Below are 21,891 nucleotides of genomic sequence, written 5' to 3'. Positions count from 1 at the left end.
ATTAGTTTCTGTTGCTCCTAATTTATTTTTTATGTAAATTTTGTTAACTATACCATCTATGCCACCTTCTTCTAAGTCACTTTTTTTAACCTTCACCTTCCATCTTGGAATCAATACTTTGTATTGGTTCCACAGCAGAAGAGTGGTAAGGGATAAGCAATGGGGTTAAGTGACTTGCCCAGGGTCACACAGTTAGGAAATGTCTGAGGTCACATTTGAACCCAGGACTTCCTGTCTCCTTCTAAGTCATTTTTTAAAACATTGACAGCACAAGACCAGACACAGATACTCAAGTTACTATAGTAGAGAGCTCTGACTAAGCTGACATTAGGAATTAATGATTGGGTTCAGGCATTTAACCATATCCAAATTCATCTAACTATAGCCCACATCTCTCATTTTAACCACAAGTAAAAACATGAGAGATGTTTTCAGATCTCTTAATAAAATTCTCTGTATATCAATCAATGCTCCTATCTACGAATTTTACAACCATGTCAAAAAAAAAAAAGTGAAGTTAGTCTACTATCACCTGTTCTTGGTGAAACAATTGTTTTGTTTTTTTTTTATGATCCTAGCTTCCTTTCCTGGATATTCATTCACCATATGCTAGATTTTTTTCAAGAAATCAAAAGTAAATCACATTGATCTAAATCTCAAAGGCTTCTCTCTTCTCTTTCCCAAAAACTGGAACATTTACTTTTCCCCAGTCCTATGTCCCTTCGTAATTGTTCAAATATTGCTCAGCAATCATACCCACCAGTTCTTTCAGTACCTGGGATGAAGTTCCTTGGGCCTGGTGACTTAAAACTATAAAGGGCAATTAAGCTTAGCTTTTACTATCTCCCTATTTATCTTAGGTTTTAACTCCTCTCTGAGCCATTTTTTTGGTTGCTCGGTCCTTTCCAGTCCAAATATCATTTGTCCTGGCAGAAAAAAACAAACAGAAATGGGCAGAAACAGCACACCTTTCTGTCCACTGTCCACTACCTAATCTACTCCTAGCAGTGCTATCATTTTTATCCTTTCTTATCCTCATCAGAGCAGTAAATGAATTTGCCTCTTTTTTGTCTTTAGCTCTCTTCATCTTTAGTGTTCCTGACACTGTCACACTTTCATATTCATTTTCCATTCTCTTTTTTTTCCTATCTTCTCTAGCTGCTGATTATAATTCTAAATTGTTCAACATTAATGGTTTTTAAACCAGTTTCCCTTTTGCTCTTCAACAGAATTGTTCTTTCTTGTATCTTCAGAATTTCATTCTTGAAACTTCCAACCCCATCCTCTTGGGCTTACTACTCCTACACAAGTTTGATCCATGGGATCTAACTATCCTTTCTCTGAAAGCCTTGATAACTGATCTCCCAACTATTTAGGATAGATATCAAACTCTGCTCACATTTCTTCTCCTTTTCTTTTACAAATTCTAAAATGGAAGGGTCACTCTCCTCCTCATGATCCTATCTTTTCTGCTTCAGGAACCAGTTCTTCCTCACTGGTGAGAATCAAGGCCAGAATAGCGATTTCTTTTTCCCGCCACTTTTGATAGATAAAAAATATCATTAAGGTGAGCCAAGAAATCATTAGCTTTGCTCTTGGCAGAGAGAGACCTCCAGATGTACAGATAATTGAAGTTCCCTATCATTACTATAGCATCCCTCTTTGGCAGGCTTGTGATCCATTTCCCAAACTCCTCATCTATTTCCTTTCTGTCCAGGTGTTCTACTATACAATATTACTATGTACATTATCTAAAACCATAATAAAAATATAAATCATTGCAGATAAATCAATTCTCTACAAGTACCATATTCCCGATGACCACTGTCAGAAAGGGCACAGCAGGTCTTTTATCTATAAACCCAGTGACCATACTGATAAGAAATCTTCCTAAATATCTTTATTCTCAGAAGGGGATGTAGATGAGAAGAGAAATGTTGGTACAACCATGTTAAAGTTGAAATCAACTCTAAAAAACCCAAGCTGTATATAGTAGACTCACAATTTCATTTGAAATCCCATTTCAGCCCTTTTTTGTATTTGTAAATATTCATATTGTCAAAAATTGTCAAGTTCAAAATAATTCTTTTAAAGTCTTTTAAAAATTTGCTTTCTTTTCTTTCTTTTTCCCCCTCCAAGTCAGCATAGCTTTCTGACAGTCTTGAAAATATTAACAGAGAATGTTGAGGGATGCTGGATAGGCTTAAGACAAAAATCCTAGAAAATATATTTTTTTCTGGCTTCATTTTCCTCTTATCCACTCCTAACAAGAACTTTCCCCTGCATATAGTTGTTATGAATTTTTTTCTCTAAGAACTTGAGTTTATTTGAATACTTCCAGATGGCAGGGTCATCTCCTCTATTACTTATCACAAAGCCCTACACTGAAGTTGAGAATTGTGGGTTTGCTCTTTGTTCTAACTTTTCCACCTTCCTAGACTTAAAATGAGGATTTTATGTTGACCATATGCAGATTGTGGGAGTTCTGTAACTAGGGTTTTTTTAAAGAATTGCTCTCTAGGAAGCCAAAAATAGTTTTCTTAAGAGAATGTTCTCTCTCTTCTCCTGTATGCTTTGGAATCCCTAGTTTCTAACAAAACTCAGCTCAGGTCCCACTTGCCACAGAAGACTTTTCTGATCCTGCTAGTTGTCTATGTCTCCCCTCCCCCCTGCAAAAATTACTTCTAATTTACAGGGCATATATTGGCAAAGTAAATACAGTACAAGGGCTAAAGTCAGGAAAACATATCTTCCTGCATTCAAATCTGGGCATGGACACTTAATAGGTGACCATGGGCAAGTCATTTAACCTTTTGCCTCAGTTTCCTCATCTGTCAGATGATTTAGAAAAAGAAATGGTAAACCACTCTAGGATCTTTGCCAAGGAAACCTCAAATGGGGTCAGGAGGAGCCAGACACCAACTGAAACAACTAAATGACAATAACAAAATATTGTGCATTAGATTATCTGTCTGAATAGTATTTTCCCCAAGTAGAATGTTTTGGTTTCGTCTGTATCCCTAGTACCAAACACAGTCTTAAACAAATGTTAATAAATGTTAGGTGAATTGAATTGAACTGTAAGGCTTCTTCCTTGAAGGATTTCTAATATCTTCTCTCTCCAACCTAAACAAGACCCCTCTCCACAAGAAATCACTCCCCTGACCCCTCAGTTCCAGCTGTCAATAAAATTCTCTTTCCTTTAATTCTAAGCAAAATGGAAGATTATGCCTTTAGCATACCATAGTCTGATACTTTTGCACATACTTTTTTGTTCATTTTGTTTCTCTAATTCCTTAGTAAACCTTTTAACCTTGACCTTATCTTTGTTGGATTAAAGAAAGGAAAATTTGCCAACACCAGTCCAAAAGAAGGCAGATTTCCTAGGGGTCAGGTTTAGGTTGGTGGCAAAAGAAGGGAAGGAAGTAACATTCATGGAAGAAGGGTTGAAGTTCTGTTGTGGGAGTTGTACTCCATCTTCTACAGGAATTTATTCCCACAGGTCTTCTAGCAGCACAGTAGGGGTTGAATCCCTAGACAAAGGGAAAAAAGAGACAATCTGGTGCCAGACAACAATCAAAGAAAAGGAGCATGCTGTACTTACTGGTAGAGAGCTAGCCCCAGAATCAAGAAATCCTGAGTCCAAGGCCTTCCCATATAGTGGATAGGAAGATAAGCGCTTAACCCCAAATACCCCTAAGCAGCTCTCTGGCTACAAGAGGGAGAGTTTCCTCACAGGGAGTTACTTAACCCAATGAAATACAAGTTTAATGCAAAATAACAATAAAACTCAGGAAGAATCCCTCAGTAAAAAGATGTCTGTCACTGAGTTATGAAATTAATTAATGCAAATAGAAGTCATTTTGAATGCTGAGCTTAAAATTAATTAATTACCCATAGTACCTTGACTATTGAAAAAATGATATTTTGAATACATACAGCCAACACCTCAACCACAACCGTTAAATTTTTGAGATCATTTTGTCTTTGTCACTTAATGTTCTTTGACTGAGTGATTTCCTTAGATCTTGAGTCTGCTGAGCAACTTAATGAGCGTGCCTGTTATCTAGCTTTATCTTCAAGAAGAAAATAGTTAGAAATAGCTGAATTGTGAAATGATTATGGGTCAAGCTCAATCAGGATCAATCAGTCCAATAGACATTTATTAAACACCAATTATACTAAAGAGGGCAGCTAAGTGGTAGCAGTGGATGGAGTACTGGGCTTGAAATGAGGAAGACTCATCTTCCTGAGTTCAAATCCAACTACAGACACTTATAGCTTTGTGACCCTGGGCAAATCACTTAACATCATTTGCCTTGGTTCTTCATCCACACAGTGAACTAGAGAAGGAAATGGCAAACCATTCTAGTATCTCTGCCAAGAAAACCCAAAAGGGGGTCAAAGAGAGCCAGGCATGACTGAAAACAACTGAATGACAACATATGCAAATCACTGTAGTAGCTACTAGATACAAGAAACCAAAACCAAAGTATCTTGTGCTCTATGAACTTACATTTGACTCGGGAACAGGGTGGAAGCAGAAGACAATGGGTACATCAATAAAAACAGGTTGATTTGAAGTCATTAGAGCACTAAAATTACTTTTTGGTTCAGGAAAGCCCTTACATGGGAGGTGGCTCAGTCCTGAGCTGTGGTGGACTGGGTGCTGGACTTGGGATTCAGGAGAACCTGAATTCATATCCCGAACACTTACTAGCTATGGGCTGCTAGGCAAATCAATTAATCTCTACTTGCTTCAGTTCCTCATCTGTTAAATGAGGGGGTTTGACAAGATGGTTTCTAAACTCCCTCCCAATTCTAAATGTATGACCCTATGAGCCATGAAGGAAGCTAAGAATTCAAAGCTTTAAGGTGAGAAAGGAGGGCTAGGCATGTAAGTAAATCTGTGCAAAGGTACGAAATCGGAGATGAATATTTAATTCAGCAAACAGATCACAGACTACTCTGGAAGTGTATGAGAAGGAAATAATATGAAATACAACTGGAAAGGTGAATGGGAATCTGATTGGGAGAGAGGTTGGCTTTAAATGTCATGGTGTCATAGCAGCCAGAGAACCATTGAGGTTTCTTGGACATGATCTGAAACTGTATTAATTTGGCAGTTGTGTGGTAGATGGATTAGAATGAGAAGAGCCTAAAACTAGGAGGAATCAATTCATAGTTTATTGCAACAATCTCAATATAAGTGACTGAATTAGGGCAGTGAGTGTGTGAGTGGAGAGAAGGAAAATCAAGAGATGGTGGGGAGGTAGAATTGATGAGACCTGACAACTGATTGGAAATGGAAAGGGAAGAAAAGAAGAGTCAAGAATAACTGCAAAGTTTTGAATCTGGAAGACCAGAAGAATGGTTATGCATTCAATAGAAATGGAGAAATTTGGAAGATGAGTCAAGTGTAGGAATCAGTGCAGTATACATTGGAATATCATATCACCACAATGGTTCCTCCTACCACTACTACTGACACCCTTCAGAGGTGGAAGAGAGTGGTAATTTCCAAAATAGTAAGCAAGAAAAAATTTCATTTCTTCCCTTGCCAGTTACAACTTTACTCTTGTATTGGGCTTGTTCTTGAAAGGATCACTTATCAGAGGCATGTGGCAGATAGAGCACTGAGTCTGGTGTCAGAGCTCAAAAATGGCCTCAGACACTTACTGTGACCCTGCCGAGTCTTTTAAGCTCTGTATGAGTTACTTAACTACAAAATGATGATCACAATAGCACCTACCTCACAGAATTGTTGTTAGGATCAAATGAGATAATAGGAGCTTATCATAGCACCTACCATGTAGTAGGCACTTAATAAGTGCTTATTTCCTCCCATTCTCATCTTTTTTTCACCTTCAAATTCTTACCTCCATTTATCCAAAGTGAGAACTATAGCAGTAAGAATAACTTATAGAGACTTCAATGCAGGGGTATCAGCATCTTAGGTAAAATAAGGAGTATGTCATAAACACGATTACACAACCACCATTCTCAGGCTTGAGCTAGTCTTCATTTCAACTCTAGATCATTGAACCATATCATTCTGCCCAATCTTTCCAGTTGTATCTCATATATGTGGTAAATAAAGTATTGGATTAGAGTAGAAGACTCAAGTTCAATGCCGATGAATGATACCGTGTGACTCTGGATAAGTCACCTAACCTTTCTGACTCAGACAGCCCCCTAAGAGCTACCTGCTAAGATGGGATACAGTCAGTTCCCATATCAAGAGTTAACCCCATGCTACAAAACTCAGATATTTCAGGAGTCTACATTCTAGCTAAAGTGAACTAATCTTCCACGCTCATTTTTATTCTACCCTCTCACATCTTTAATTCTAGGTGGGTCAGTGGGTAGAGCTCTGGGCTTGGAATCAGAAAGACCAGAGTTCAAATTGGCCTCAGGTACTTCCTAGCTTTGTGATCTTGGGAACTCACTTAATCTATTTGCCTCAGTTTCCTCAACAGTAAAATGGGGGTTAATAATAGCACCTATCTCCCAGGGTTGTTATGAGAATTGAATAAGATATATGCAAAGCCTTTATTACAGTGCCTGGTACTTGTTATTAATTATCATTATTATTTTCTTTTCAATTTCATCTTAAACATCAACAAGCATAAACATTTCAACATGCAAATAAAAAGAGGAAACAAGAATGTATGTGAAACTTCTGGATTCCCTTTACAGTTTTTAAAAGGGTATATTAGTAAGTTTATCAAAATAGTAACAAAATTGTCCTGCTTATTCCCCCATGCCTCAGCCTTCTTCCATTCTCTTCTCCCTTCTTTGGGCCATCTCACATTCCTTTGTGTGTTGAAATCCTTCTCTTCCTTTAAGACTCAACTTATAGTAACTCCTCCAGGAAGTCTTTCAAGCCTCCCCTTGACTAGCTGTATCCTTTGCACTTGCCTCACTCTTTCTTGTGTCTCAGTACTTCTGTATGTCTCTCTCTACTAGGCCGCAAGATCTTTAAGAGTTGAGCCTACATCCTATCATCAGAACCACATAACCTAGTTAAAACAGTGCTTTGCACATAGTAGGCATCTCAGTGAATTACTGAATGAAATGATGTAGGTGTTGGTCCTGATTTTTGCCTCATGCAGGAAAGAATGGGACAGTGAGAATCATTTTGGGAGTGGAGAAAGAACTCCTCCAAACAGCCCACATTCTGGTGTTTCATTGTAAGGAGTGTATTAGAAGAGTGCAGTCCCCAAAAGTAGAAGGTTTTTTAAATCAGGTTAATGGTTTATAAAGCCTAAGGAATGAGATGCAGAAGGGGCCTGAGAGATCTAATTCAACCCCTCATTTTCAGAGGAGAACCAGGAGGTGCAGGGTCACACAGAAAGCAAGTGCCATCAATCATATTACATTTAGTTCTGTAGGAATAGGGGTGGGAAGCTATTTTAAAGGTACCACTTCTACTATATCAAACTGGCTCCTGTTATTAATTACAATGTATATTTACATAGCACCTAAGAAATAGGTCATGAAAGAATCCCAACCACTTTTTCAAAATGAGGAAACTGAGGCTCCAAAAGTACCTTGCCAGGGTCAGCTATGGAGCCCAGTGAATAGAGCTGCAGGCCTAGAGTCAGGAGGTCCTGGGTTCAAATCAGCCCTCAGACATTTCCTAGCTGTGTGACCCTGGGCAAATCACTTAACTCCATTTTTTCTAATCCTTATCCTTCTGTCTTAGAGAGGTTAGTAAGTTGTTACTAAGAAAGTAAGAGGGTTTTTTTTGTTTGTTTGTTTTGTTTTTTGTTGGTTTTAAACTTGCCCAGGATGTCTTAAAAATGTAGAGAGAACCTTTTCACTTCAGTCGCCAGCCTGGGTTTGCTAACTTCCATTCTAGCATCTTTTCCTTTCACCATACTGATTTCGGTTTGGTCTAAGCAGTAGCTGACCTCTAAGACTCCTTCAGTTGTAAATCTACCCCGATGGAAAAGAAAACTTCCCACCTCTCCATATTTCTGAGGCGGGTACCTGGAGAAAGAAAATATTTAGGTGAATGATAAGACGCCTACAAAAGCAAGCACTGGCATTATGATGTCTATTTGCACACGTATTTCTATATAAGTAGGATGTTTTTTTCATCCTTGTCCCTTCTCCCATTCCCCGTCCCCTCCAAGCCCCCAAACTATGACCCCAGAATGTCCTACTGTCCCACTGAATTGGTCTCTAGTTTTTCCCCAAGTGGAATTTCTCCAAGTTGGTGGGAAGCGCTGCCTTGGCTCTCCTCTGAGCCTGAGTCACATCCGAGAATTCTTTGGGCCTTAAAGAGAAGGGGCCCCGCTCTGGCAGCTCCGCACATCTCAGAGTAGAACCGCGGGATGGCCAGACCCACAAGGGGCAGCCGGAGGTATACGGTACCCGCCCTGGGGAGAGAGTTGCCACTTAAGTCCCGGGGCGCGGGCTTCCCCCTTTCAGCCGCATCACGCCCCTGCCCCGAGCTTGCCCACCTCCCTACCTGGGCACGCCCTGGAGTAGTCGAAGCAGCAGTCCCCAGTGAGCTGACACGCTTGGTCGCAATAGCACGTCCCATAGACCCTGTCCAGCCTCCAGCCCCGGCCAAAGCAGGTGGGGTCCCGCCCAGGGCAGCACCGCCCCACTTCTGAGCAGCCCGCTTGGGCACCAGCCCAAAGGCGCGCCAGTCCCCAAAGTGCCATCCAAAGGGCACTCGAAAGGGTCCGCATCGTGAAGGTTTCTCCCCACCCGAAAGCAGCAACTATAGAACAGGGGCAGCAAAAGCGGCTACAGTATCTTGACTTGGTCCCCAGGGAGAGTGAACGGGCTCCTCAGAGAAGAGGGTGGAAGAGGCGGCCCCCAAACCGCCTGAGAGGCAAGGCGCGCCCCCCTGCCAGCCCCCGCCCTTCTCGGACGCAGCCCCTCCCCATTAGCCGCTGCCCTTGGAGTTCGGAGATTGCACCGCCAGTGCCTCTCGCACTTGGAGAACCCGAGCGGGGTTCTTCTTATCCTGGGGGATCATGCTAGAGAGGAGGCCCCGGTTAGGGAAGCCAGGAAGTGGGGTGCCAGGTTCGCTCCTTTCCTACTTTTCGCCCTTCTAGGGGCAGCAGCTGACCCTTTATCTCCCTCTCTTCCTAACTCTCCTCTCCTCTTCAGGGAAGGAGCCAAAAAGCCGCTCCCCAAAGCGCTCTCCTTCCGCCCTTCTTTACCCCCAACTTGGGTTGCCCCCTCTGGCCAGGAACGAACTATCCCGAAGAGGAGAAAGCCCCGCTTCATGAGGCAGCCGACGGGGAAAAAAAAGCAGGTGGCGCGGCACCCTGGGGGCTCGCAGGCCAGTCAATCGTAATGGGCATGGGGAGGAAATGGAGATTCTCTGGCACCTGTAGTTCCTGGCACTTTGGGCAAGGGTCTTTATCAGAGCGGTTAAACCTACCCCCTGAATGTCCAGGACTAATAAGAGGAGCGGGGAAGAGATGAAAGGTATTAGGAAATCTTGCGCATCTGGCCATTTATGAAAACCGGGGCGGGAGGGGGGGGGTGTCCCCTCCCGCCTCCACCCTGGCCCGCACTCATTTCCCTGTAGCTGGGAGCGAGGTTCTCTTGCAGTTTAGAGTACACAATCTACCCGGAAAGCCACACCAGGAAGATAGTAGGGAGAGATCGAAGCAAGAGCGAAGTATGGAACTTCCTTCAAACCTCCATGTGAAATTGGCTTGTAAAGAGAAACAGAATGAATGACTGTGATTGAATGAATGGATGAATAAAAGAGAAATGCCAGTCCCTCCTTATGACTAACGTCAATTTCCAAGTATAGGGTACATCTCTAAAGAAACTTTCAAAAATAGCTGATAACTTGAATAGGACGGATTTGGGGCTTTTTTAGATCAACTTTCTCTCCTACCACAATCCAAATACACATACATGGAAGGCATTTCCCAGCCCCTTCCCTTGCTGACCAAAAAAGGTACTAGATCTGAAATTGTGCAAGATTCCATTCATTTTAACATCTTTGAATCAGCTGATCATATGGGTTCTTTATTGAAACTGAACCCACAAGTCTCTGCAATTTCAGAAAAGAAATTGACTCCAGAGATGCTACTTAATGCCTGACCTCTCCAACAAAAAAGCCTTTTTGCAGTAGTATTTTCTTCACTTAAAAAAAAAAAAATTTTAAAGGAAAGCATTGCACCAAAATAAAGTGTAATGTCGACTGCCTCACATTGTTGAATGAAAGTGGCTCTCCTCCCCCCCCTCAATTCCAATTCAATCCAACAAGCATTTATTAAGAACCTATGTGTCCAGCACTATGCTAGTGCAGGAAACACAAAGAAAAAAATGAAAAAAATATCTTCCCTCAAGGAGCTTACACTCTACTGGGTATGGAGAGAAATAGGACATTTAGATGAAAATATATATGAAGACATGAAGAAAGAGAAAATTCTAACAAATGAAGGGGATAATTGAAGTGGCTACAGTGCCTTTTATATCAACTGAGAGTTGATGGAAGTTAGCAGGTTCTCATAGGTCATGGTAAGAAGAGTGAAACTTGGGGATTCTTTTCTACTGATAGATTATATTGTACCCTACAAATATAGCCATTAGATTTGTATGATCCCAAATTAGGACATGTAGCTCGTTATAAAATACTCGTAGATAGAAGAATATAGATACTATAGATAGAAAGAAAAGACTTTTACAAAACCTCCTTCAAAGCACATTTTCATTTATTGAAATCAGAGAGAGAAGGGGAAGGTAGGTGGCTCACTGGATTGAGAGCCAGGCCTGGAGATAGGAGATCGTGGATTCAAATTTGACCTCGGACCCTTCCTAGCTGTTAACCCCCATTCCCTAACCCTTACCAGTCTTCTGCCTTGGAACCAATCAATACACAGTATCAATTCTAAGACAAGAGTTAAAAGTTGAAAGAAACAAAGAAGCAAAGAAACAAAGAAAGAAACAAAGAGTTCAGGCAGAGGGAGGGGAGAAAAGGAGAGAGAGGAAGAGAGAGAGAGAGAGAGAGAGAGAGAGAGAGAGAGAGAGAGAGAGAGAGAGAGAGAATACTTGAATACTTTGACCAAATTCCCTGTATTTAACCTCAGGTGTGATATCTGTGACTTTTGAGTTTCTGTCTTATTTAGACCCCAAAACAAATGAAAGAAAAAACACTGCTTTCCATTACATATGAAATGTGGACATTCTCAAACTTTTAAAAAATTTTGCCAGAAATAAAAGCACTATTTTTAAGAAACAACATAAAAGACAGCTTGTCTGGTAAGGAACAGTGGAGCAGATTAACAAACTCATGTTAAAGCTTGTACTTTACTGCATACACCAAGATAAGCCACTCCTAGTAGCCACTAGCAAAGAAGCAATTTCTACAGGAACAGGCAAAGTTAGCAGGACAATTGACATTTCAAATCAGAGTTCACATCCTTGCTTGAAACAGTATGCTGTTTAATATAACAATTAGATACTTTGTATTCTATGTTTTGAAGCAAATTAAAGGCAAGAAGATTGAAGAAGAGAGTCTAATTCCAATGCCTGCGTGGTAAGAGTGTGACCTGCTCCTTGTAAGAAAGCTCTTATAAAGGTTTGTTCCTTGGAAGCAATAAGAGATGAAGGGGAGATGAAGAGAGGGAAGTTGAAGAGAGGGGAGGAACTAATAAGAAAGTGAATCAAAATGCCACAATCTAGTAATTCCTTTCATTTGAATACTAGTTTTCATATCATCCCATTTGATATCTCACAACTGTAGGTAGCTAAAGGCAATGTGGAGCTGGAGGATGATTTCTGACCTAAGAGTTAGAAGAACTGGATTCTAGTCCTGGCTATGACAACTTGTTCACTGTATGACCTGGCAAGTAATTTTCCCTATCTGGGACTCAGTTTCCTTATCTGTCAAATAATTAGACTCAAACAGAGTCATCAAACACTTGCTGCCTCTTGCTGCAAAACTCCCAGTGCTGCCAAACCAAATTAAGATGTAATTTTAAATATTTAATAAAATAAATAAAATACAACAAAACATAGGTAATGTTAATTCATGGTGTTCTAAATCAATATACATCAGAAGGTATGCATTTCTACACCATTGGACTAAATCAGTGATGGTGAACCTTTTAGAGGGGAGAGTGATATCCTCAGGTCCTTGAGGAGAGGAGAAGGGAGCGACCCCACCCCACATCCCTCTGGTTTTCTAGTAACAAACTGGGAAACTCTGTCCTGGGGCAAGAGCAGGCAAGCCCAACAGAGAGGGCTCTGAGTGCCCTTCTGGCATGCATGACAGTTTCGCCACCATGGGACTAGATGATCACTAAGATCCATCTTGACTATAATGCTAAAAGCTTATATTGCATGGAAAACATGCAGATAAATCATGCCTAGCAACAAGTTAAGTATATGCAGTTGAATAGGGTAATAGGGCTGAGTAGACACACTGACTCAATTCTGGTGCGTTACATGGTCTAGAACCTTACTAAAGGATATATGCAATCTATAGCAATGCCCTCATAATTTAGGGCTAAGTTTAGGAAGATTAGAGTCAGCCAGGAAGAATTCTCTACTCTGTGGACTACAAGGATCAAGAAGGAATGGTTTTAAGTTTCCTTTGAAGTAGCCTCTCTTAGGACACATCTAGACAGAACTTTCTCTTGGAATTTCAGTAAAGGATGGAGAGGTTCTGGCTCCCTTGCCTCCTGACCTGGAAGCAATAGCTGCTATGTATGTGGCAATGAGCACATGTGCTTGCCTACACAAGCCTCAAACTGGACCCTTGACTGTCTCTTCTACCTTGTGTTTCTTCCACTAAGGATGTGGCCAGAGATCTTGAGAGATGGAAGTTTCCAATGCTGGCAGCTACTTTGAATTTGAACAGTTGGCAGTTCCTTGAGTTGGATGCTGGTTGCTGAGCAGGAGATACTTTCCAAAGCAACTTTTTGGAGATGACCACTTAAATAACTAAGAAAACCAAAGCTCTGGCTTGTCAGGAGATTTTGGACATGTGAATGCCCAAGAAAGACAACAGAAATTAAAGTGAAATGTCCATTCAACAGTTCCTACAAAATTGTCTTTGCCTCTCTGACAAATATAATACAGGTGATCAGTTACCATTCCTTGTTTTATTAATGTGTTCTTATGAGTCTTTTGTATTTTAAGCATTTCACCTGTGATGGAGAAATAAATATCTGTCCAATACCTGACTACTACTTTGTACAGTGAATACTATTTTAGAGATTAAAATTAATATGCAAAGAACTAAATATTATATCTAATAAATTTTTATTAATAATAAACTAACTAAAAAAATGAACTAAAAGGTACTAACCAGCTCACTCCCAAGAGCAAAAGAGGAAGAGGGAGGAGTTACAGCCAACCATAAAACAATAACGTGACCACGCAAAGGTGGAGGTGCAGGAGAGGATAAAGGGAATTTTGGGAAATACTAAGGGACTTGTGTTGTATTAAGGGACTAAGGCTGACCTATCTTGGACCAGAACCCCTTGTGAGAACTGCTCCCTCCCAACTCTCTGGTGATATGATATGACCAAAACTATTTAAAACAGGTTATGAATGACTAGGGGAATGATGAAAGGCTTCTTGAAGAAGGTGGCATTTGATCTGAGCCTTTAAAGGGAACTAGGGGTTTTAAGAGGAGAAATGAAGAAGGGAAGTATTCCATTTTTCAGATAAAAAAAAAAGAACAGAGGATTTACTAGTTAATGATACAGCTAGAGCTAAAACCCAGATCTCTTAGTCCATTCCTTTCTACCACAGCAGTGACCTTATTGAAGGTCAAATGAAATTCAGTAGATTATAAGCTCCTTGAGAATGTGAACTATTTAATTTTGTCTTTGTATTCCCAGTGCCTGACGGGGTACCTAGCATGTAGTGGGTATCTTTACATATATAAATTATATGCATATATAATATATGTGTATATATATGTATTTAATTTTTTATGATAAACTTAAGCATTAAATAAAATTAACAAATTTTATACATATCTAGAAGTATATAAAGAGGATTGTATGTGAAATAGTGACTCTCGTATATATTAATTTATTTTTTCTGATATAATCAATCCAATGTGTAATTTTCTTTTTAAAATAATGTTTCCTTTTTCCCCAATAACATGTAAAAATGACTTAAATTATTTTTTAACTTTTGAATTCTAAATTCTAGCCCTCCCTTCTCTCCTTAATCAGACAGTAAACAATCTAATATATATCTGATGTGTGCAATTACAACAGGTAACTTTCAAAGCTGTCCTGCTTATATCTGATTCTTTCTGGACTTCCTTCTGTTCTCTGCATTTAGAAAAAATGTTTCAGTGGCCCATTATATTTTTTTCTTTTTCTTTTTATTGGGGGGGGGCTGATACTCTATCTTTAGATTTTCCCCTTACCTTCTCAAACTAAAAGGGTGGAAGAAGAGGGGAAACACGTTGTAAGAAATACACATTGTCAAACAAAACAAATTTCTATATGTCTCTGTTCTGAAAATCACATTAGATTCTTTACAAGATGTTTGTTGAATTAAATTGTAGTGCAGTCCTTTCCTTAACACCAGAACTAGTTCATTTTTGGAACTCTTTTCTAGAAGAGGCCATATTCCGCCCACCCCTAAGCTATGAGCTTATGGCTCTCTGGCAAGCCCCAGTCTAGGATGGAGCCAGCACCTGTTTGCCTTCTTTTCTCTGTGACAATGCTTTATCTTATTCTTAACCTTATTCCTATGCTACAGTGCCTCTCAAAAGGCAGCTGGTATCTTCCCCCTTTCCTGGAGCTAGAACAGTGGGGGATCTGCGACCAGAGCAGCTGTAGCAGCAGTAATGGCAGCAACAGACTGGCAATTCCATACCTGAAAAAAGAGAGGTAGTATATGATAAAGAAATTCTTTTTAAGCATGTAGATACATTAATGAAATACACATCCTTGACAAGTGAAAGAAATTAAAACTGATTTTTTTAGAGAGGAGAGAGTAAATCCCTGAACTTTTGCAGTTAACATCAAAGTAAAGAAATATTCCCCTCTGTGAAACTCTCAGAAACAGGATACAGGACTGAATCATGCATCTGACTCAGTCATTCTTTTACAATAATCTAATGTGAGATTACACTAGTAAGTAGGGCCAAAGAAGTTTTGAAGATGACATTTTGGAGAGTGGGCTGACATTGCTTCCCTCAATAACCCTGTAGAAAAAAATAGGTTTTCCATCTAGCAAACTACTATGAAGTCCCCTTGGAAGTTGTCCATCCTTGATAATCTGTTAATTAGATAAAGGTTGCTGAAAAAGTTATGATTGTATCCAGACCACTCTGAGGGGCTTGACCATAGAGTTCCGAACTGATAATTTTCATTTTCAGCTTCATTTAAGGTATTAACCAAGCAGTTAATGAGTATCCAGGTGGTATAGTGGATAGAGTGCCAGAAACCTCAAATCTGGCCTCAGACACTTACTAGCTGTGTGACCCTGGACAAGTCACAAATAACAAATGCTATTCACCTTAGTTCCTCATCTGTAAAATGAGCTGGAGAAGAAAATGGCAAACCACTCCAATGTTTTTGCCAAGAAAACCCAAATGGGGTCATGAAGAATCTGAAATGACTGAACAGCAACAACAGCAAAGCATTTAATGAATATAGCATTCTGTTTGTGCTCTGATGCTGATTTATAAAGACTTGTTTTAAGAAAAAATGAGAATTTTACATAAAACATTTTGCACAAGGTAGAAAAAGTGGGGGGAAAGAACTTCTGGACAGAGTTAGGAGGTTCTAGTCTAAACTTGAAAACTGTTTGACTTTGAACAAATTATTTGTATGCCATATAGGCTTCAATTCCCTAATCCATAAAATGAGGAGATTAGATGGTTGGGGGTTTTCTTTTATGAAGAACATAGGATCACGAATATGTGAAGAGAGTTTAGCCTTGGTGAGAAGGGCCACTTCAGCAGAGCCTGGAGTAAAGAGAAAGGGAATGAGCAATGATGTCAATGAATTGTGAGATGAAGAGGAGAGAAAGTTTGCTTAATGCAAACTGTCTCTATTTTCTCAAAGTCCAATGAGGTTCTTAGCTTTGGAAAAATATCCAGTTTCCAACATAATGTTCCTAATTATTATCATCCAATGTCTGCCTAAAAATCTTCAGTAGAAATTGGAAGGAGAAAGACTACTGTGCCAGTAGCCCATTTAGAATTCAGTTTAGAGCAAAGGATCAGGATATAGAAAAGGGAGCGGAGGGATTTAGAACTTCAGAAGCAGTGGCAGTGGCTTGTACAAAGTTTTTAGGTCCGTATACACAATCAGGAGATTTTATAGACAGAAGGCACTTTAGTAGTCAGTAATCCACCCAATACCTGGAATAGAATCTCCACTTTAACATTTCCATTGACCTTGAAGACTGCCAGTGAAAAAGAGTCTACCACTTCTTTGGCAGCCAAATGGGCTTGAACAAGTAATTGTCATCAGGTCTAGTAAATTCTGATGTTCCGTTTCCTCTAGCTTCTGTATCCTGCCCCTTTGTTTAAAAGTGTAAGTGGAAAATGAGGGCCAGTAAACTATAAATGTACTCAAAAACCTTTTTTGTAGATGAATAGTAGCAAGCCACTTCAAAAAACATTCTAGTTTTCTGTCCCTGGCACCTCAGGAAGAGAGAATGAACTTATGATTTCATTGTTTAGGGAACTTATGATTGAGGAATCTCTACTAATACAAGCTAGTACTTTGGCAAATTCTGATCTTAGAGAATTGACTGGGGTCACTAAGATTAAAGGGCTTGTCCAAGGTCACAAAGCCAGTATGTACCATTGGCAGGACTTGAACACGTCTTCTAGGCTCTAAAGCCTAGGATCTCTGAAGGCAGTATCTTTTCACTGTCACCATTAAATCTGGAAGATGCAGGAGAAAAAGTGAAGCAAGAAGAACCAGGTGAATGTTGTATACAATAACAGCAATAATGTGACTGATGACTATTATCATCAATGCAAGCATCCAAGACAACTCCAAGGGACTCATGATGAAAAAGGCTATCCACTATCAAAGAAATGACTGATGGAGCCTGAATGCTGATTGTACATTACCATTCTTCACTTTATTTCCTTCATGAATTTTTCTCTAGTATAAGGAAAGTATCTTCTTTCACAACATGACGAACATGGAAAATTATATTGTGTGATAACACATGTACAACCTATATCATATTATTTGTGGTCTTGAGGTGAGGGGAGGAATAGGAAGGAGGGAGAAAAAAATAGCTTACAAAATGTCAGGAAATTATTACTAACATTATATCTACATGCTATCTGGAAAAACATAAAATTAATTTTCAAAAGAAAGAAAAAAATGCAAGAGAAAAAGATAACAGTCTGAAGCTTTTCCAGGCGGTAGTTATTCTGACTTTGGCTCTGACCAGTCCAGGCTGAATATAATGAACTCTGAAAGGAATCCTGTTTCATTAATGAGTCATTTACAATCTCTTGAATCTTGTGTGAAAATGTAAATGTGTGGTTGGTACTTGCCAAGTTTAGTGTCTTCTGAGTCTTATTGAAGACAACAGTCATGATAGACACAGATGGTGTCTTCTGGATAGTCCAGAGTCCTTCACACACTCTCATTTTTTGATCCTGAACCACGTTTTCTAATTTTCACCATTCTCCTCTGTGCCCACTTTTATGTTAAAATTACTGACTAGCAAAGATTTTATTTAAAAGATCTTATTAAATTCTTCATATAATTTCTCTTCTTTATCCTCAGCAATGAATGTTGGCAGAAAAACTGTAGTTGTCTTCATGGTGGTCTGCTGGCTTATATTCACTGTAGCACTACAGTGTAAGACAACCAATGTAATGTGTGTGATCAGGAAGAAAACCCTCCTCTCCCCCATTGGCCCTGGTTAGAGTATGCTCTATGGGACATGCCTGATCCTTTCACATGGGCCACAAGTGCTGGCCCAGAGCTGAAATCCTCTGTACTTTAGGATGACACAGCAAATCCTGAATTGTCCTTTGTTCATGAGCAGCAAGAAGGAAGGTGGCTACTTAAGAATGGATTGGCCACTAATTGGGAAAGAGCTACCCATTTAGTGGACCATAAAGTAGTGGCCCCATCTCCTAGAACTCACTCTCCCCATTGACTGAGCCAATGGAAGAGGCCAAAGTTCCCTTGGTAACATTCATTACACCAAGTTTCCCATAAAATTATATTTATTGATGCCTTCCGGGTGCTTGATGAGACCCTCTCTTCCAACTTCACTGTTTACCTCTCAAGTTTTTATTTTTAACTTCTTTATGGCTTCTGATTTCATTTAGAGGACAAATGTCATTTTGGATATGGTTCACTTCCTGCTGTAGTGTTGGGTCCTTGAATTAAAGTTTTGTTCATCATTGGATACATATAAGGAATGTATAAGAAGGCTAACAATTGAATCAATGTACATTTATGATATAGGAACTGTGTATGATGAGCAACCTCTGCCCCTACTTCACCACTGTTGCTGTAGAAGGGAGGGGCCTGTCACTTCCTTAATTTCATACATCACCTTGAATAAAAAAGTTGAGCACCACATTTGTGGTTAAGTTTCTCACAATGGATTTGTATGTGTTTTGCTGGATTGTAGACAACAAACACAGCTCATTATCAGACCTGTACACAATTTCCAGCTTGGTAGAAGCTATTTCTGCCTTTAAGGATCCATGCCACAATGAGCCATCAGAACAAAATGCTGCTGCTGGAGAATGTTTTCCAGCTCTTAAATTCTTTTGGTAATTCTAGAATGCAGTAAATTACAGCAATGACAGGATGGAGATGGCCTTACATGGTTTTTTCCGCCTTTAACCTTTATAGATATTTGCAAGTAACATTATAATGTGACAGAGACAGCTTTACCTGCCCAGAATTTGTAGAGAGACTAACAATTTCCTCAGAAGGAGAGGATTAGGGTGAAGTTTAGAGATAAAGATAAAAGCTGAAGTCTAAACACACAGTTTACCTTACGTGGGTGCATAAAGAGGCATACCAAAACACTGGATGAATCTTGGTCATAAAATGGAATTTAGCCAACAAGGTACAGTAACAAAATATATGTCTAACTTCCTCATGAAAAAAAAAATTAACTACAATGGGTAAGGTTATGGATAGTGCCAAGACAGGTCTTTCAATGATGATAAAAATCTGGCCCTGCTGATCCTACATTGCAGTGGAATTAGAGGCAGTATTTTTTTTTAATGACATCTGGATGACATTTTTTAAAGTTATGTACTTTACTCTTTTTCTAGGGCAAAATGATGCTTTCTGATCTACAATATAGATCTTTATAGCACACTGTGCTCTGGGCTTTCTTCCTACGTGTGGAATTCCCATTGTGACCCAGGAAATTTCTCTGGGGGAGCACACAAAGCCCTGTGAAGAACTACACTACAGTCATGGAGGAAATGGGCCTCCAAGGGGCAGGAATGTTCACATTCTATTCAGTTCTAAGAAAGAAGTGGGAAGTGCATCTGGGACTTTGCAAGGGAGTTCTGGGTGGGTGTGAAAGCAGTTCTGTAGCATTGCTCCATGACTGTGTATTTGAGATGATTTTGGCCTCAATGCTGGAAATGTAGAGAGAAGCAAACTCTTCCACTCCACCCCACCCCATATCTCCACATTCACACCCTCACATGTAGGGTAGGACCTCTATCTGCTTGTATTAGCAATGCCAATTTTGTGATCAAACACAAATGAATTTCTTATCAAAGCTGGTACACTTCTTTTTTGTTACCATCAAGTGAATTCTGAACTCTAGGTCACTTTTAAGTCATTAAAGGAAAGGATGTGGTGAACCAGATGTCAGTTTAACCATTCACAGAATTCCTTAAGTTCTTAGATGTTTCAAATCCGGTTTTCTGAATTTATTTCTGTGTTGTAGCCAATTCCTATTTATTTTTATATGATTCTTTATCTTGATTTTAGTTTACATCGAAATTTTAATATTTTTTCTTGAAATTTTAATATTTTAAGCTCATCTTCTCTAGCACAATTAATACTTTAAGTTACAGAAGACGGGCAGATGGAAAGAGTTTCCTTACCAGGGAGTTCTCTATACCAATGAAATCACAGGTGTGGTTAAGAAAAAAAATGCCATTACTGATGGCATTTCCTTGTTTTCATCAGACTTCAAATGAATCATTCTTATTCTTAAAAACTATAAAGTTTATGCATAATGGGGCAATGAAAGCTATATAGGAACAGCCCTGAGCCCCATTGTAATCTGAGGATGAACAACTGACCCAATGCCTGGCACATAGTAGGAATATAAATAATGCTTGTTAACTAAGTGATTGACTTAAGCTGTGCTGAAAACTTAAATTCTAGGCCCCCAAGCCAAACCTTTCAATTATATACTTTTCTAGCTCAACATGGAAAACGCCCTTGCTGAACCTCCTTTAATGGGGCCCCTGAGCACTGCAAACTCTGTACACCTCCAAGTAAAGAACATATAAAAGACACTCCCCAAGTTATTAACATTTAGTTTTTAATCAAATGCACAGGATTCGATTATTCTACTTCCCTCTACATCCCCATCCTTCCAGAGACCAATCCAAACAGCAAAAGAATCGATCTGGGCCAATGGGCCATCTTGCTCTTCATCGTACATAACATTTCATTTCTGATTCTGTGTCCTATGTGGAAAGAGCACCTGGAGACATTTGTCTGGATCTCTACCTGGATCATTCAGTGTACTAAAGGAAATTGTGGAAAAAAATTTACCTAGGAAATTAATTTCTCACTTGAAGATGAAAGGGTAATTTCTAGTTAATCCCAGGTCACTAAAACCTATGAGGAGAGTCTTACATGTTCGAGGAGCTTGTTCTCTCTGTCTCTCTCTTGAAAAGCTTAATTTTTTATCTCTTTTTCCTAATAAAATTATATATACTTAAATCTTTAAAGTATGTAATAATTATTATTGAAAATTTTTTGTCCTTTTTTGATGATGTTTATCAGTGTGGAGAACTGCATTTACCAATTCAAATCTTTAGTTTACAATTTTAGGTTTCTTATAGCACTGAGAAATTAGATGACTCATTCAAAGTCATAGTCAAGCTATATTAGAGGTTGGACTTGAATTCAGGTTTTCCTGATTCTGTCACCAGTCTTCTATCTACTATGCCTCTCATTATTTAATGGCAGTAACTATTATAAAAACATTTATTTATTTATTTATTTAGAATGGCTTTCCATGGTTACGTGATTCATGTTCTCTCCCTCTCCTCTTCTCTCTGTTGTCCTGGAGCTGACAAGCAATTCCACTGGGTTTTATATATATCATTATTCAAAACCTATTTCCATATTACTCATATTTGCAAGAGTGATCTTCTAATGAATGGCATTACCTATTAAAGATTTATTTAGGTCCCATCTGAACAGCTTTACATGTGATTGAGGATTCACAAAAAGAGAGAATCCCACTGTATACATGGTAAGGATATTTATGGAAACACAGAAATAGATAGTGACTCCTTATATAGGGTCCACTGAGCGGAGGGCAATGACCTATACCTATTTGGCCATGGGAGAGGGGAGGTAAGAAGACACTTAATGGGGGAGAGATAGTTGGGAAATTTCCGAGTCTAGGTACTGAGACCTCAACTAATCAAACCAAAAGGTCTTTTTAGAGGGGTGGAATTTCAGAAGCATTTTGAATGATTAGAGAGTGACAACTTACTCAGCAAGGTGGCAAGAACATTGTGGGCATAGGATGCAATATAAAAGGAAGAAAAAAAGTTGGAATAGAATGACCAGATGAAAGGGGATTTGAGGGATCTTCCATCTAAGCACAGGCTTCAATCTGTTCTACTGTTGATTAGTTTGACTTTGTTGATAGCTTGGGTATGGAGAAAAAGTGATGAATACTGTCTTTGACCTCAGGTGACACATGCTT

At 39.3% G+C, this 21,891-nt stretch overlaps 1 protein-coding gene across 1 annotated transcript in view; it reads right to left on the bottom strand.

Annotated features, from left to right (window-relative positions):
• The window catches only part of SBSPON (somatomedin B and thrombospondin type 1 domain containing), a 63,066-nt gene extending 54,353 nt beyond the window's left edge, over positions 1 to 8,713 (bottom strand). The window contains exon 1 of the mRNA XM_044665869.1: positions 8,480 to 8,713. Within this exon, the coding sequence (XP_044521804.1) occupies positions 8,480 to 8,705 (226 nt within the window). The 5' untranslated portion in view covers positions 8,706 to 8,713. The remainder of the gene's footprint in view (positions 1 to 8,479) is intronic.
• Positions 8,714 to 21,891: the final 13,178 nt, after the last annotated feature.

This window comes from Gracilinanus agilis, chromosome 1 (genome assembly GCF_016433145.1).
Source record: "Gracilinanus agilis isolate LMUSP501 chromosome 1, AgileGrace, whole genome shotgun sequence".
Classification (NCBI taxonomy): Eukaryota; Metazoa; Chordata; class Mammalia; order Didelphimorphia; family Didelphidae; genus Gracilinanus; species Gracilinanus agilis.
Note: the sequence above shows the minus strand (reverse complement) of the source record. Positions and strands in the feature narration are given on the sequence as shown.